Source organism: Meleagris gallopavo, chromosome 1 (genome assembly GCF_000146605.3).
Source record: "Meleagris gallopavo isolate NT-WF06-2002-E0010 breed Aviagen turkey brand Nicholas breeding stock chromosome 1, Turkey_5.1, whole genome shotgun sequence".
Taxonomy (NCBI): domain Eukaryota; kingdom Metazoa; phylum Chordata; class Aves; order Galliformes; family Phasianidae; genus Meleagris; species Meleagris gallopavo.
The window spans coordinates 170,731,451-170,748,639 of record NC_015011.2 but is presented as its reverse complement, the minus strand read 5'-3'; the positions used below and the strand labels follow the sequence as shown (position 1 = coordinate 170,748,639).

Sequence of the window (17,189 nt, the reverse complement as noted above, 5' to 3'; positions counted from 1 at the left end):
CGTGCCCTTCAGGACCCAATTGTGCGGGTTGGCCCTGCAGGGGTCGTGGCAAGGGGGGGGAACAATGTGAGGTGGGATTGGAACGAGGTGCTGGCGGGCTGGCGTTGCCCGTGCTGTACGTGGGAGGGGTCGGTGCTTTTGAGAGCAGGGCTTGTCTTCTTTAGCTGACGTTAGGCGGAGGTCTGAAACGAGCCTCGATAACACCTTGGGCTGTGAAGTTGTGAGGGTTCAGGGAAACAGTCGAGGTCAGGCTGGAGCGGCTCTGAGCACCTGATGGAGCTGAATGCATGTATATATTGCATCTCTAAGTTTTGCCTTCTTCCTTTTCCCTGTACGTGGCTGCTCCCTCCTTGAAAGCATTCGAGGCCAGGCTGGATGCAGCTGTGAGTAACCTGGTTTAGAGGGAGGCGTTCGTGCCTATAGCAGGGGGTTGGAACTAGCTGATCTTAAAGGTCCCTTCCAACCCAAACCATTCTGTGATTCTGTGTTTATTGGGGTAATGGCATCAAGCTGTGTTAGGGGAGGTTCAGATTGGATGTTAGGAAAATATTCTCAGAATGAGTGGTGAGGTACTGGCACAGGGAAGTGGTGGAGTCACCCTTCCTGAGGCGTTCAAGAACTGTGTAGATGTGGCACTGAGGGCCATGATTTAGTGTGCCTGGTGGTGGTGGGCTAGTGGTTGGATTGGGTAATTTTTAGATGATGATCAAAATGATCGTCAGGATGTTCTTGACCTTTTCCAACTGTTATGAATCTAGATTCCTTTTGTTTGTTTATTTTTTGTTTGTTTTTGAGATTTATAGGTAAATGAGGCTATCCATTGTCTTAATGGGAAAATGTTCCAGAGAAAATATGATTGCAGGAAAGGAGTTAAATTCTTAATTTATATAATGAGTTAGGACTGAGTTGTACAAGAAAAACAATATCGTGCGAGCTTGTGTGACAGTGTACTTCGTGACAGTTCTGTTTACGAGGGCGGGTAACAATAGGACAAGGGGGAATAGTCTTAAACTGAGACAGGGGAGGTTTAGGTTAGGTATCAGGAGGAAGACTTTCACACAGAGGGTGGTGATGCGCTGGAACGGGTTACCCAAGGAGGTTGTGGATGCCCCATCCCTGGAGGCATTCAAGGCCAGGCTGGATGTGGCTCTGGTCAGCCTGGTCTGGTGGTGGGTGACCTTGCACATAGCAGGGGGGTTGAAACTAGATGATTATTGTGGTCCTTTTTAACCCAGACTGTTCTGTGATTCTATGAATGCATATACAAATGTTCTCTTGCAACTGAAGGAAAATACTGTTGAAATTAATGGATCTTATTGCTTTGTGTTCAGGTACAGTGTGGTGACTTCCCTCATCTGTTGGTGTATGGGCCATCAGGAGCTGGGAAGAAGACAAGGATAATGTGTTTGTTAAGAGAATTATACGGTGCAGGTGTGGAGAAACTGAGGATTGAGCATCAGAGTATAACGGTAGAAAAAATAATTCTTTTCTCCTGCTAAGCACTGTAGACATTTGTATACTGACACGCTTCTTTTGAGAGACATTTATATTTATATGCATTTTAATATGTATATTTATTTTTGATGTACTCAATATCTTTTAGCTTATTTATGCAGTTAATGACACCGGTTTGGTTACCTGAATAGATAACTTTTACCACTGTTACTGGATATTCTTGTTCCTTAAGTGTTTGTGGATGGGTGTGATTTGTTTTTATTTCTTATACCAGTTTGAACAATAGTGTATATAATAGACTAGTAGAGAACTTCAATTTTCTGTAAAGGTAACCCTTAACTTTTAAATTGTAAGCATTGCTTTTCTCATACATGCAATTTATAACTTCTGTTCTCATTCCCATAATGACAATTTCAGCATTAATTAGTTTAAGCTGTTGTGTTTTTTTTAATCTGCTTTTGTCTTAGGCATTTAATACAACCTTCTAGTAGTAACTAATTATCTACTCAAAATCCTTATTATGGAAGACTTAACCATCAAGGAATTACCAAATCCTATTTATAGGTTGTTGTGGAATAAAACAAAAACAAAAAACAATAGTGGAACAGATACAGTACCTGGATGATGCAGCAATGGGAGCTATATGTTGCTATAATTACTGTTCTACAGGCTGGATGATGCATCAGTGCTCCTTTTCTCCTTTACCTCCTTCTGGAGTAGGAGATGCATAGGAGCAGTGTCTTTGTGTTCGTTTGATCTGAGACGTAACAATTTATAATCTGCAAGATTTCTTGAAGAGTTCTTCAGATACTAATTTATTATGGTTACTCTCTACATAGGCACCTTCTAAAAAGAAAATTGAAATTAGCACGATTGCAAGTAATTACCACCTTGAAGTTAACCCAAGGTAAGTATACTCTTAAAAGAAGTCCCACCTACAATGTGATCAGTGTCTTATCTTTGAAGTGGTTTTGAGATAAGTATATGAGGACTGACTCTTAATTTATTGCCTGAGCAAATTAGATAATGATTTGAAGTTTAACTTGCAAATAAGGGTAGGGAAAGGAGTTTTAATTACTCAGCTCTGAGTGAGCAGAGAACTTGGATTTCTGTGTATTTAGCAGTAATGTTCTGCTTAACTAGCCACATAAGTGTGCAGATGTTGAGGACTAGCTACCCAAGAACAATTCTGGTTTACTCATTTATGTTGCAACCAGAAACTTCTGTTTGAACCAGTGATCCTAGGTCATTACTTCTGTCACAAATACAAAAATAAAGCAACTTGAAAGCGAGGTTTACCTGTAAGTCTTAAAATGGTATTGAACAGAGAGGTGAATTTCCCCTTTTTTAAAAGGAAAACAGTAATAACAACGAAAATGCTCACAAAATATTGGGAGTCCTGTCATGAAGTAGATAAGTTGTTGAGTTAAATATCAGGAGCTATAACGCTGTGCTGTATGTCTTTGACAGTAGTGGAATTGCTGGTGACAGTTCAGTGGCCCAAAGTAATACTTATATTTACCTGAAGCTCTTTAAAGTTGCCTTAAATCAAAGGACAGTAAATTTCTGTATGCAGCAGTAGGCTTTGGTTATGGTGGCTTTGTTTCCAGAGTTGAAATTCTAAGACTGTGTATCCTGAAGTAACTTCTAGCATTGTGCTAATTAGTAAATGTTTCCTCGTGTTGCTTTATGTTTTCAAAGCCGTTTTCACATGTGTTCCTTTAAAAACTTGTGCTGCTGTTAGGCTCTGTTTATTGATCAGTGAGTATCTGCTGGTGTTCAACAAGTGAAGCTGAGACTTTTGCTAATAAACTGTGTACACAAGAATAAACCAAAAATCAATGTTACTTTAATGATGTGAGAGAGAGATCTTCTGATCTGTTTAACCAAATACCACGAATGCTTGTTACTTTTTAGAGTAATTTCAATTTGAAACATAGTAATATGTATGTTATTTCTATTAAAAAAAAAAAAATCCTAAAATTGTGAAATTGCTGCATTATATTATATACAATGACTGAGTTCTAAGAGTTAATGCATGGACTCGAAGCGATTGAACAGTTGCCACGTTTATGTCTGACTAGCCAGTGAACCTGTATGTGTTGTGTTCATGTTTATCGGTTTGGTCTGCGAATTTTGACTGAATTATAATCCTGTGAAATTGTGTAGTGTATCTTTTGTAACATGATAAATGGCTATCAGGGAAAGGAAATGAGCTTCTGGAAAAGGGATAAGCTACTACAGACACTGAATTCATTATGGAACTTTGTTAGGCAGAACCATTCTTTTTCCTTCAAAAAGAGACTCATCTTAATTCCAAAGCCTTGTCTGCTGGTTGCTTGAACAGTAGTTTTTGAGCTGTAAAAGTAGTTATTTGAGCTGGATTCATTCAAGGCCAGGCTGGATGTGGCTCTGAGCAGCCTGGTCTGGTGGTTGGTGACCCTGCACATAGCAGGGGGGTTGAAATTAGATGATCGTTGTGGTACTTTTCAACCCAGGCCATTCTGTGGTTCTATAAAATAGATTCCCCTGAGCAACTGAGAAGTGAAAGAATAAGGAACAGTGAAAAGTATGTTTGTGGATGAAGTTAGCTTTTTGCATAGTGTTTTCCTGAATTATTTGCTCTGGTTGCATAGTATCAATGATAGTCTTTCAGTATGAAATTATGACCTTGGATTCTTTGTTACTGCAGAAAGCACTTTAAATGCTAGGAAAGTATTTTAAATACTCTTTTTCATTTCCAAAAGCTGGTGTAACTCATAGAGTAGAAGTAGATTGTGTAAATGTTGGTGTTTTTGCTTTTTCCCTCTGTAATTGTAGATAAGATTCTGAAAGAAACATCTCTAGGACTGAGTAGGCACCTCAGTCAGAGTCACCATAATGTGCTCAGCAGATTGTGAGCTGCTGAACTAAGCAATGATATGCTGCTTCTGCCTATTCTGCCGCCTGCTCCTTGGCAAGAAGAGGAAAGATCTGGTTGAGTGGTGACTTGAGCAGGACAAACAAATGCTTTCTTCATTTGCTTGACAGTGAAATGTTGCAGAGCTGCTTCCTCTTTTCTTTGCTGCATCAGTAATCTAGCTTGCAAGTCAGCCCCCAGAGACTGTTGTATCTAGCTGACCTAGATACAACCTAGGGACTAGCTGCTTAGTGCCACTGTGGATGGTAGTATGGAGAAGAGCTAGGAAGATCACCTTATATTTCCTCATGTTTTCCTGACTTTAAAAGAAACAAGCTAACCACCTGTGCAATATCTGTCTTTCTTTAGTAACTTCTTAGAACTTCAGAGTGTGTCTGTCATTCAAATTTACATTTTAGGCATGTAGTTTTAAGGGAAAATGCACTTACATCAGTCCTTTAAGTTAGTCACCCTTCCCTGTGGTTAGACTTACTTTTTCTTGCTGTAACAGTGGGCAAGAACTTTCACAGTAAATATCTGTCCAAACTGCAATTGATAAAACTTGATTTTTTTTATACCACAAAAAAAGTTTTGTTTTAATGAGCTGATTAAAACCATCTGACAGCAGTTTTTGCCACTTTCCAGAACAGTGCAGCTAATCCAGCTGTGCCTTCATAAGCTCTGAGATTTTTATTACTAGGAAGGTAACTTTCATAAAATGTGTTTTGAGGTTAATTCTAACCTTGATATCTTCTGAAATATTTTGTCATTGTTGTCAGTTGTTTGACCAAGGGGCTACTTTAAGAACTTTAAGACAGTGGTTTTTATATGCTGTATAAAGTTGTTGTTCTAAAAGTTCGATTTGAACTCTTAATATAGCGATGCTGGCAATAATGACCGTGTAGTGATTCAGGAACTCTTGAAGACAGTAGCACAATCCCAGCAACTTGAAACAAGTACTCAACGAGACTTTAAAGGTGAGTAAAACCAGTTAAACCTAGTCCAAATACTAATTAAACTTTTTAAAAAGATTTCAGGTGATTGTTTTATATGTTGTATGCAAATACATGTAAACCTTTGTCAAATTAACCAAGTTAGCATTTTTCTTTATCTGTGGAAAGTTTGTGATTGAGTACTCATTATGAGGTTGTATGTTGTGTTGGTTTCTTAGGAAGACTGGATGTAGCTGAATGACAGTGACTGGGCAAATGGAATTGGGATTCCCACTGTTTTCTTTCAAGTCTACCACTTAAATGCACTGTAACTTACTTTGGTGATCTACAGTAGTTACTGAGTTATAAGTTATTGATGCTTAATATTAAATTGAGGGGCAGGAAAGCATTAAACTGAGACAGAGGAGGTTTAGGTTAGATATTAGGAGGAAGTTTTTCACTCAGATGGTGGTGATGTGCTGGAACAGATTGCCCAAGGAGGCTGTGGATGCCCATCTCTGGAGGCATTCAAGGCCGGGCTGGATGTGGCTCTGGGCAGCCTGGTCTGGTGGTTGGTGACCCTGCACATAGCAGAGGGTTGAAACTCAATGACTATTGTGGTCCTTTTCAACCCAGGCTGTACTATGATTCTATGATTATGTAAATGGTGCTGTGTTGAATTAGTTGCTTATTTAGAGATTGAGGTGCCTTGAGCTGCATTGAGCAGAAGGTTCATAAGCATTTTATCTGCAATGTACAGCAGGTTTCTGAGTAAGAAAATGAAGATGGCTTTCACCGAGTCTTTTAAGAGACTTATTTCTACAACTGATTTATTTTTCCTCTTCTTGACTAAATTGAGAGCGAAACCAGAACTATATAAGAAGAAATTGAAGGAGAGAGGAAATCTTGAGAAGAAAATAATTGACAGTGGTCTTGAACTTTGATGTTTTTTCTCACTTTTGTTATTGTTCTTAGAGCTGTGGTCACACCATGTTATGACAAAATAGCTGGTAAATTGTCTGGTCTCAGGCCCCATATGTAACCAGAGAAGAAATGGGAGAAGAGTACAGGACTGACTAATTCCTCCAGGCTGTTCTCAGGGGTCTTTTCAGAGTACTGAAATGACTCATCTATGAGTTGCCTGCCTATGGAGGAATCTGCGGAAAGTAGCTACAAGAGTTAGTAGTTTCATATCAGGCATCTCCTGATTGTTCCAAAGCATTTTTGAAGTGTTTTTCTCTTTCCTTGAAATACCATGAAACACCCCGCAGCTACTATAACACAGCAACTTTCTGTCACTCCTTTGCTAAGATAAAACATCAGCTTTAAATATAAAATATATTGGGGGGAGTCTTCAGGAAATGTGTGCTTTTTTGATATGACCTTATGCCATAAATGCTCTTTGTGTTTCTTACGTAGAACTCCTTTAAAAAGTTATTGTACTTGTTATCAGGGTGAAAGCTTCTGCACCTACCTGAATTACTTCTTGGCACTGAAGTGTTGCAGCCCTGCTCTGAAAAAAATTCTATTACGTGGGTATAGAGTATGAGGGAGAAGCAGATTACACAGTCAAGAAAGCACACGGATTGTCCTAATATTGCTTTGGTTTCGTGTGGAACTGTGCTACCTCTTTGCTGCTTGTGTGATTCATTTTAGCATTATCACTTTAACATAAAAGTACACCTTTTATTAAGGAGTTCAGTATGCTTCTTTTTACTTTTTCAGTGGTGCTGTTAACAGAAGTCGACAAGCTCACTAAAGATGCCCAGCACGCTTTGCGAAGAACAATGGAGAAGTACATGGCAACCTGCAGACTTATCCTGTGCTGCAACTCCATATCAAAAATTATAGGACCTATTCAAAGCAGGTGCCTGACTGTACGAGTGCCTGCTCCCAGCATTGAAGATGTACGTTGAAACAGAAGCAGAAATCAGTCCTTTAAAACTTCTTACCAGATAAGTTCTTGCTGTGGGCTCAGGTAATATTTTATTTCCACAAAGTAACCTCACTTTTAGTGGTGGGTGACTTGTCAAGCATGTTTCATGATAGTTCAGTCCATCTCTGCTTTAGAAATATTTCAAGTAGGAGAATCTGTAGGTGCTGAACTGTTTGCTAAATATCACACTTCATGCTGTTTCCCATCTAGATCTGTCATGTGTTATCCAGTGTGTGTAAGAAAGAAGGCCTGACTCTTCCTCAGGAACTGGCTCAAAGGCTTGCAGAGAAATCTGGCAGGAATCTTCGGAAAGCACTGCTTATGTGCGAGTCTTGCAGAGTACAACAGTAAGTAGCTGCTAAAAACTATTAAAGCTATGCTTTTAGGCATATGAACCAACTTGTGTATCATTGTTAGACCAGATGACAAAGTTTGCTTTATTACCTTTGATGTAGGTATCCTTTCAGTGCTGATCAAGATATTCCTGAGATGGACTGGGAAATTTATCTGAGAGAAACTGCAAATGCAATTGTCAGTCAACAGACACCACAAAGGTAGATGAATATACTCATAGCTACAAATTGCACTTGTTTGTTTGCTTTATGCTGAATGCTAAAGATGCTGTGTTTTTTTTTAAGTACTGCATTTCTTGTAATCTGTAATTTTTTGGCATTTCACTAGACTTTGTAACTTTGTAATTTAGTAGGTAAATATACAAGATTACAAACAGCCTGCATGAAACTGTAGTAAGTCTCTGCTATTTATGTATTATTAATGAGACTTGTTTTGGAATGCTATATCTATTTCTAAGTATTGCACTGAAAAGTTTTAAGTGAATGTTAGAGTCTGAAGTTGGCCAAAAATGCTCAGGGAATGGAGAACGTTACCTCTGCGAAAAGAATGATATTTAGAGAGTGGGAAGATGCAGAAGGACTTGAAAGGAAGAAAGGAATACCCTTTTTCTGATTGTCATGGTAGGAAAGCTCATAAATAATAAATAAAGACTGTAAATTACAGTAATCTTAAGCATCAGAGATGGATTGTCTTGAATGTTCATGAGTTTTTAGGTCTCTTCTAACTCTATATTCAGTTCTGTGGTTAAATTGAAGTGATTTCTTGTTTGCTTCAGTCTGGTGGTGAACTATCACTTTCTCTGCATCTTCTGTGCAATCTGTTGCAGCTTTGCATTCAAAAGTGAGCATAAGCTTAGCTGAGTGCTATGCTGTTTGCTTTCTTTTTATTTTTCAATATTTAAAGCTTTTGTTTCACCACCTCTATCATAACATGATTTTGTGCAATAACTTAATGTGAAATAATAAATCAGTGATTTCTTTTTCAAGAACAGTGGGAGATGCCCTCTATATTAGTCCAACTCATGTCTTATACACGTAGAATCTTTTGTAGAGTCTTCTACTAATATTAAATGTAAATAATAAGAATTTAAATGGAAAGTGAACTTAAAGGAGGTAGAGTCTGAGACAAATTCTGGTAGCTTCAAAGTTAGCTGTAAACTACAAAAGCATGTAAATATGCTATATGTATTATACTTTATTATTTTGAACAAAAGGTGATTATATAGTATTTGAGTTGAAACTATCCAAGATGCAATGCTTCTGGTTTTAGAATCTACAAGAAAAGAACCCCCTATCTGGGTTGCTTTTTTTTTTTTCCTTGCTCTGTGACATACTTCAAGTAGTGAAAATGAGTATGCTTTGTGGATATACAACTGATATTTCATGGTCTCTCCAACAGACTTCTAGAGGTTCGTGGACGGCTCTATGAACTCCTAACACACTGCATTCCTCCTGAGATTATAATGAAGGTATTCTAGCCCTTAACTGTAGTATAGATATTAACATTTTTTAATCTTAATTAAAAAAAAAAATTAAAAATAGAAGTCAAAATAATCCAGATGTTGAAGAAAACCTTTGTCCTTTCCAAATGGATGTGAGTGATTTTATGATGCTTTTGTGTTTCTTTCTACTAAGTAACCAAAATAGTCCAAGTCATTGCTTTGAAGCACTGGCTGAAGATCTTGTTCCTGCACACGTAGATACATAACCTTCAATTCTAATTATTCTGAATAGATCTACTGGACTGCTATGTTCATAGCTGTATACATTTGGATCCTGATTGAGTTGTGTAGCTTTTGAGGGCAGGAAGATTCTGTTCTCTAACTTACAAATACACCAGATGCTATCCCTCTCAGGCTTCCTTGTTCAGATGTCTCTGATTATACTAAAAAGTACTGTGTCATTGATGGCAAAGCTGAGTAAAAAAAAAAAAATGGAGGACACACTTTGTCCACCTGAAAATTTCTATGCTGTGTTTCTGTATTGAAGCACAGGCATGCTTTATGGACTAAATTTGATTAAGTTTGTTCTTTTTGGTAAAAATGTTGTGAAATATTCAGAAGTTGCTATGTTTCCTTCATTGAAATTCAAGACTAGAGCAGCAGGTTTCTTCTTGTCCAAAGAAACTAAATCCACAAAAACCTCCCACTAAATGGGATGTGTATGTTCTTGTATTAGGGAGATGCTGGAAGAAAGGGCGGGGGGTAAGGGGAAGAGCAGCTAATGTTTTCAACTACCCTAGCTGGTCATTGCTATTGGACATGATAACAAGACAATATGGGTTTTTTGGGTCATTTTAACTGACTTTTGTGTTGTGATGGTCACAGTACTTATTTTGCTTTAATTGTCCCTGCTGATAGTGGGCTTATGCATCTTGCGTTGTTCTCTCATTAGAGTACACCTTCAGCATGAAGACCATTCTTCCTTCCTTGGCTTCAGATATGCTCATGATATTTCTTGCTTGATCCCAAGTTTTAATAGAGATTCGCAGAGATTTCCTTCCATGTAGAAGTGCATTTTTATTTTTTATTTTTTCCTCATGAGTGAAGTATTGTAAAGTATCTTGTGTCCATACATGAATCTATACATAAGCATTAAATAAGGAAAGGGCTTACAGAGTGGCCTGGTTTGGAAGGGACCTTAAGGATTGTGAATCTCCAACCTCCCTGCCACATGCAGGGCCACCAAGCTCTCAATTTAATACTCAACCAGGCTGCCCAGGCCCCATCCAACCTGGCCTTGAATACCTCCAGGGACGAGGCATTCACAACCTCTCTGGGCAGCCTGTTCCAGCACCTCACCACTCTCTTGGTGAAGAATTTCCCCCTGACATTCAACCTAAATCTTCCCTCCCTCAACTTAAAACCATTTCCCCTTGTCCTGCAGTTATCTACCCTTTCAAAGAGTTAACTCTCTTCCTGCTTGTAGGCTCCCTTTAAATACTGAAAGGCTGCAGTGAGGTCACCTCACAGCCTTCTTTGTTCAAGGCTGAACAAGCCCAGCTCCCTCAGCCTGTCTTCATAGGGGAGTGCTCCAGTCCCCTGATAATCTTTGTAAAACCTTATTTCAAGTAGGTTATTACTCTGCGTGACCAGTAACATCATGAAGAGTAGAAATAGGAAATAAGCAATTTTAGCCAACTTTACCTATAATTCTCGTGGTCCGTGTGCCTGTATGCAAGTATATGTTGTAGTATTTGAAGATGATGTTAATTTATTCATTTATTAATGCATAAGTAGTTAAATTATTTTTGTTTTCTCATTTAAGAGTATAATAGCTACCTGCTGCTTTGGTGTGAATTACTTATCCTGCAAGAATGCTGTGAAGAGACTCACTTTCATAAATCTAGTTTCATTAGACACATGATGTAATAATAATACTTGAACCTCTTTTCCATTAGATTCCTGAATGAGCTGGTGGTTGTTATTTGGCTGTTTCTGGAAAACTGAGGTTATCCTCTTAACTAAAAATATAAAACTTATTAAATATTGCCTTGGTTTTGCCTTTTAGGGTCTCCTGACAGAACTTTTGAATAATTGTGATGGACAACTGAAAGGAGAAGTTGCACAGATGGCAGCCTTCTATGAGCACCGCTTGCAACTGGGCAGCAAAGCCATTTATCATCTTGAAGCATTTGTAGCAAAGTTTATGGCAATTTACAAGAAATTTATGGAGGATGGACTAGATGACATGATGTTCTAAGCCCAATACCTGTAGCTGTATACAGAATGTTGTACCATAGGTATGCCATATTAGTTTTCTGCTGTCGATGTCTCTTGGCATGTGGGTGTAGTTCAAAGTCAAATATTTTATTTGATTGTGGATATAAACCATGATGAACTAAAGAACAATGTTCGGTTTTGGAAACCAGATGGATTGTTTAACAGCATCAGTAGATCTATGGAAAATACCTTGTGCTTTCAGAAGGGCAAAAGATTGCCTCTGAAGATGGACAAGATGGTAGTCTACTTGTAGTATTTGTTAGCTTACATTATTAAGAGAGAACTTGCTTTTTGTTTGTTTGTTTTTTTTTTAAATTGTTCAGGGCCTGAGCTGTTAGTGAGACATATATCCATGTTGTAAATTGCTTGAGCATGTATGTATATATTTTGCCTACTCATATCTCATTGTTTGCCTGTTTTATTTCTTTGTTTTAGCCACAATATTGTCAGTGATGTGGTGACAATGTTTTCTGACGCACATTTGTAAGCAGTTGTGTTGAAATTAGATGAGTAATACTTTTGTCTTGCTTGTAAGTCAGTTGGACAGCATCAAACTTTGTTTAAAAAGAGCATGCCCATATAAATTAAGACCATATGCCAGCTGACACTTTCATGTTAGTTCTAACACACATACCTGCTCACATAAAGATTATTCCTTTGACCCTGGTATAATCAGTGGTAAGGTTTCAAACTTTAACAAGTACATCTTTTTAAGAAGTGAAAGAAAGGAATGTGAACAACAGATTAAATGCTGAATTAGTGTTTTATGCCATGTAGGTGATTACTTAAACTCTTAAACCAGGCATATGCATTCATTTACTTTGATGTAAAGTGTCTTTCAGAAAAGTGGGGCAGTACTCCCTAGTGTAAGTCTTCAGGGAAACATCAAAGTAAAGGAAGCCATACCAATTTGTTCTGCAGGTCTTTCATATGTTGTTCCTATGTACTGTGGGTTCCCTAATATTGACTAAATTAATGCTATTTGTCATTTTCACTTGTCTGATTTAAACAACTGCTAGATACTTGGAAAAAAATATTATATAGAAATGAATTCAATTCCTAATCACCTCTCCTCATTCATAGTCTTTAGAAGCTTGAGCATTCCTGTGTGTTCTGTTAGTACACATCTTACCTTCCTGTTCAGTGCTAGCATGCTTTATAATGAACTGGTTTTGTGATTGAGGAAGACTGGAGGATGGACTTTGTTTTTACTTTTGTGGCACAAATCTACAGCACTGTGGGAATCCTGATGGAGATCCCAGAAAACTCATTTTGTTAATTCTGAAATAAGTTAGCAGAATCAATGATTGTGGAGATAAACGCTCAACTGTTTTACAAGAGAGAACACAGGACTGGGAAAGGGGAGTATAATTACTACGTGTACTGATTGCCTGCTCTTTCAGGAGGCTAGTCTGTAGCCATTTTCAAAACCAACCATGACTCCTCCTTATTGCCCACTGTAACTCAAGGAAGTCATGACAAGGCTAAGTGACACCATTTACAAATATTTGCTTGTTTTTACTTTTAATCCATTGTCTGTGGAAAGAGTGTAAAAGGGTATGAAAGGTATCATGACTTGGAAAACTTAGTGAACCTGCCTCCCTATTCCCATCCTGCTTTCTATGATTAAAAACAGTTTTCTGTTCTTTGTTTATCTGTTACTGTGTTTTAAAATTGTATCATCTGTGGCTTAACATCCTGCTCTGTGACTCATTCTCATAAATTAAGCAGGATCAGTATTGACATGGAGAAGAGAGAGAAGATGTGTCAGTTGGAGACAGTGGATTGTTGCTTCAAAGGACCTCACCTACTCAATGCAGAAGTTTAAAATCCCAACATAACTGTGTGGCTGTGCCTCATCTAGTTGAGTGGTTTCATTTTTTTTTGTTGTGCACTACCTCACCTGGGACGAGTAATCAAGGATGGGGAAGAAAAAGGGTAATGATCAATGGTGGAGAAAATGGCTGATGCTGTTCCAGGAAGCTGCTGTTTCTTTCTGTTGATCATGCTTTTTTTGTGTGCTGAAGCCTGGAACACACAAATATCCAGGCACAGAATCTCATAAGTCTCTACATGTCTCCTACAGTGCCTGTATTTTTAAGAGAAGTGCATTTGTTTCCAGGACAACTAGTAAGTGGTAGAATTTTTCAACACATAAATTTTTCAGCATGTGTGCTTAGAGGTAGTCATCAAAACAGAATAGTCTGAGTTAGAAGGGAAACATGAGGATCATCAAATCCAACTTCTGGCTCCACGCAGCACCACCCAAAATCCAGATCCTACATCTGTGAGTGTTGTCCAAATACTCCTTGAACTCCAGCAGATTTGGATCTGCTACCCTGCCAAGCCTGCGTACCAGCAAGTGGGTTTGATAGGGCTGTATGGGCAGATGGTTACCAGGAAAAAATAGAGACTTCTGTTGTTTTTTTCCACTTATATGGTGCTATCAGGTGGTAGCCTAATATGTCTACCACAAAAGCAGAACCTTTGTGGGGTGAGGAGGCATCTTGGTGTGGGTATTTCTGCCTCCTGTATTTGTGTAAATGCACAACAGCACTCTTCATGGTGATGTATGCTGAGCAGTGCACACCTACTTCACACACCTAGCAAGAAAGGCAGTCAGAAAGACTTCTAAACACTGAATAGCACAGGACTTCTAGGTCATGTTTCTTCAGGCTGATTTCATTTTTTTGAGATCTGCTTAGAGTTGCTTCTGAGTTGCGTGCTGAGAGGATTAGCCTTGCTTTCATCCAGCTTCACCTCCCGCTAGTTCAAAATGAGAACTGAAAACTGCTCCTACCCAGGTGGGACTTAAACTCTGCACAGCCTAAGAGGTTGCACAGGAGTCAGCTTCATGCCAGCACAGAAAGTCAGAGGTGAAAGTTTTTTATAAAAAAGATCAAGAAACCAAAGATGGTAACTACTTTAGTTAAACTTTCTCTGCTCTGCAAAGATCAGCTGCAAAAAGGCGAGTGGTACATCTGGCTTCTCTTTCCTGTTTCTGAAATCTAAATGTTAACTCCTGCAAGGAATATAATTCTTAAAGTCATGGTTTTTTTTTTTATAGTTATCCATGGTAAACAACATTGCTTTAGCATTAATCGGAATAAAAATATCTGTTTGGAAGAACTGATTTTTAAAGTTTATTTTATTGAATAAACTCACATTAGCAAGGCAGACATGAAGACTGTTCCCACCTTTACCAAAGAAGTGACCTGATTATTGTGGGTTAGAAGGTAAGATAGATAAGAGTTCGTTATCACAAATTTCCCTATCAGTGCAGGGAATTCAAGATTATTACAGTTCATTGATATAAAATAATAACTGCAATTTGTCTTGTTGGAAAGAGCTCTGGTATGCCTGAGCAGTCTTTAATCCTCCTTGCTTAATGCTTTGTGCCTGCACTTACAATTAGTGCTGTATGGATTTATTGCATTGGATTTCAGTCAGTGATCTGAAACAAAACCTAAATTGTAGCCCACTAAATAAAAGTTGTCTGAAGATGACAGTGAAATGTTCTTCTAGTTATTGAAATCACAGAATTACAGAATGGCCTGGGTTGGAAGGGACCCCAAAGATCGTGAATCTCCAACCCCCCTGCCACAGGCAGGGCCACCAACCTCCTACTAGATTCAGTGCTGCTTTATTTTTCATTTGGAATGAAGGAAAGCAAGTTTATAGGCATGCAAAAGGAATCAGCCTTTACTACCCATGTATCCATGTACCCTGCCGACTGACTAATCAGTAAATAGTATGTCATCCACGTTATGTGTCAGGAATTGGTTTTGCTTTGCAACATGATCAAGATTAAGGAGTTTGCCATTAACTTCAACATGTTGAAGAATTGACTCAGGTTTTTCTTTAGGTTTTTTTTTTTTTCCTTTTTTCCTGTCATCGAAACTGGAATAACTTTCTGTCCAAACCAATTAGTACAACCAAGCCTAACACATTTGGTATATATATATATATTTTTAAAGCAGTGGATGATTTTCTTATCTGAAAAATGAGCCAATTAGCTATTAAACATCCTTATAACAGATTTTCTTCTATGTTTGTGTACAGTGTGTGTTGAACTTCTGGAAGAAATGATATACTCTGTTTCAGAATGTCTTGAGCAAGGAAAAAATTGTATCAATTATTTGAGTTTTAGATAGTGTTTCAGTGGGGATGGGTTTGGAACCTCTGGAGTATGAGTCAGACATAAGATAACACAAGTGAAAGAAGGCTGAAGGTCTTAACTACTGCTTTTGTTGTCCAAATCAAGCTGACACTGCTGGCCTGTGTGTGTTTCTCTGTGTGGAGATGCTGGAACACCGCCCTCCCCCCCATCCCTGCCCTAAAGCACAGTATCTTCAGGTATCCCCAGTATTTATTCTCCTCCCCAGAGCTCCAGGCTGCTGCACGCAACAAAGCTCGCTGTTTTACATCCAGCAGTATCAGGGCCTCCTGCCCTGGCACAGTCAGCGCTTCCCAAGCATGTCTTCAATTTCCTAGTGTCCCTGCTGTTATTTGGAAGTCTGTGACAGACAATGAATGGATGTGGTTGTACTACAGCTTGATGTTGCCAATATAGGCTTTCACCACGAGCAAACTGGTGTTCAACTTTCAATACTGTGTTTACTATGTTCATGTGAAATTATTTGTGGTGCCAAATTATGAAAGGGACACTTAGCACAGTCCTGGTCACAATTAGATGTTAAAGATATATTAAAGTACAACAAACATTCTGAGAAATCTATGAAATATTTCCAGTAATTTTAGTCACTGGGCATTCTTTTGCAAAACATTGTTTTCAATCTTGAATGGGGAGGCAGATAAGGAAATTGAGAACCCAATCAAAGAGAAGAAACAAAGAAGTCAGAAGGATGAAGCAGACAAGGGCAAACCAGAGGAGGACAGGTACACTCGTTAATTGTATTTACATTTCAAAGATAAGTTAGCTGCAGTGTTCTTAATCATACCCTACACTTGAGTTCCCTGCCACACATCACGAATAATACGCTTTGGTGGAAAGGATGAGTGATCCAATGGGTTTCTTCCATATTTCATTTAATGGGTGATCGTAATTTGAGAGGTCAGTACAAACACCTATGGTAAATGACAATTTTAGTCCAGAAAATTAATTAAGACAGAAGTCGAGATGCTGACTAAAACACTTTTGGATATCGTATATAAGCTTGCAGGAGCTGATTAACTCAAACAGAACACCTCCTTAGGTGATAGCCACCAAATGATACTGGAATAGCTTTTAAAATTGAGAAGGATGAGGAAAAGGATTTATGAAGCTCTTGGCTGAGTTTTCTCTGGAGAAAGAATTTTGATAATAAGTGGGATTAGCTCTTTGCCAATTAGCAGACAATTAGAGGAAAGACATTTACCCAGTGGGCAGAAGTCTTTTATGATAGACTCATCCTCATCGAACCTGTTTATGCCAGAGGAAGATAAACAGTGCTTGCTCACAGTTTCTTAGCTCTAGGGATGTGAGCATCACTGGCTGCAGCCACCGTGCCAACTTCACAGCATCTGCATTAAACACAATGTGACAGTGCTTAACATGAGAGCACAGAACAGAGGACCCCGGGCTATACTCATGGATCCCAGGGTGTATACAGATGGTTTCCAAGGGGTCCACGGAATCATCATATGGAGTGTATGTGGAGAATTGAGAAATCTCCCACACTTGGGAGTTTTTGGGGAAGCAGCAAATCAGAAGGAGCAAGGAGGCATTGGCTTTATCTGCAAAGGTGATAATCATTGGTAGATCAAGGATGGTATTAGAAGACTTTTTGAGAGTGTCCCTTGGGTAGGTGAATGGACATAAGCTTTGGTGTGGCAGATGCTGTAAAGAAGCATCTTTACACCTCAGAAGAGCTGAGTTGGTGTTGTGGCTTA

The 17,189-nt window shown here is 38.6% G+C and overlaps 1 protein-coding gene across 1 annotated transcript; it reads left to right on the top strand.

The window, feature by feature from the left end:
• Positions 1-6: 6 nt before the first annotated feature.
• Positions 7-13,138, top strand: RFC3 (replication factor C subunit 3). Its single transcript, XM_031552056.1, has 9 exons — positions 7-21; positions 1,332-1,469; positions 2,295-2,362; positions 5,234-5,331; positions 7,012-7,193; positions 7,433-7,569; positions 7,678-7,776; positions 8,975-9,044; positions 11,086-13,138. Exons 2-9 carry the CDS (start codon positions 1,401-1,403, stop codon positions 11,275-11,277), a joined length of 915 nt encoding a protein of 304 aa, XP_031407916.1. The 5' UTR covers positions 7-21; positions 1,332-1,400; the 3' UTR covers positions 11,278-13,138.
• Positions 13,139-17,189: the final 4,051 nt, after the last annotated feature.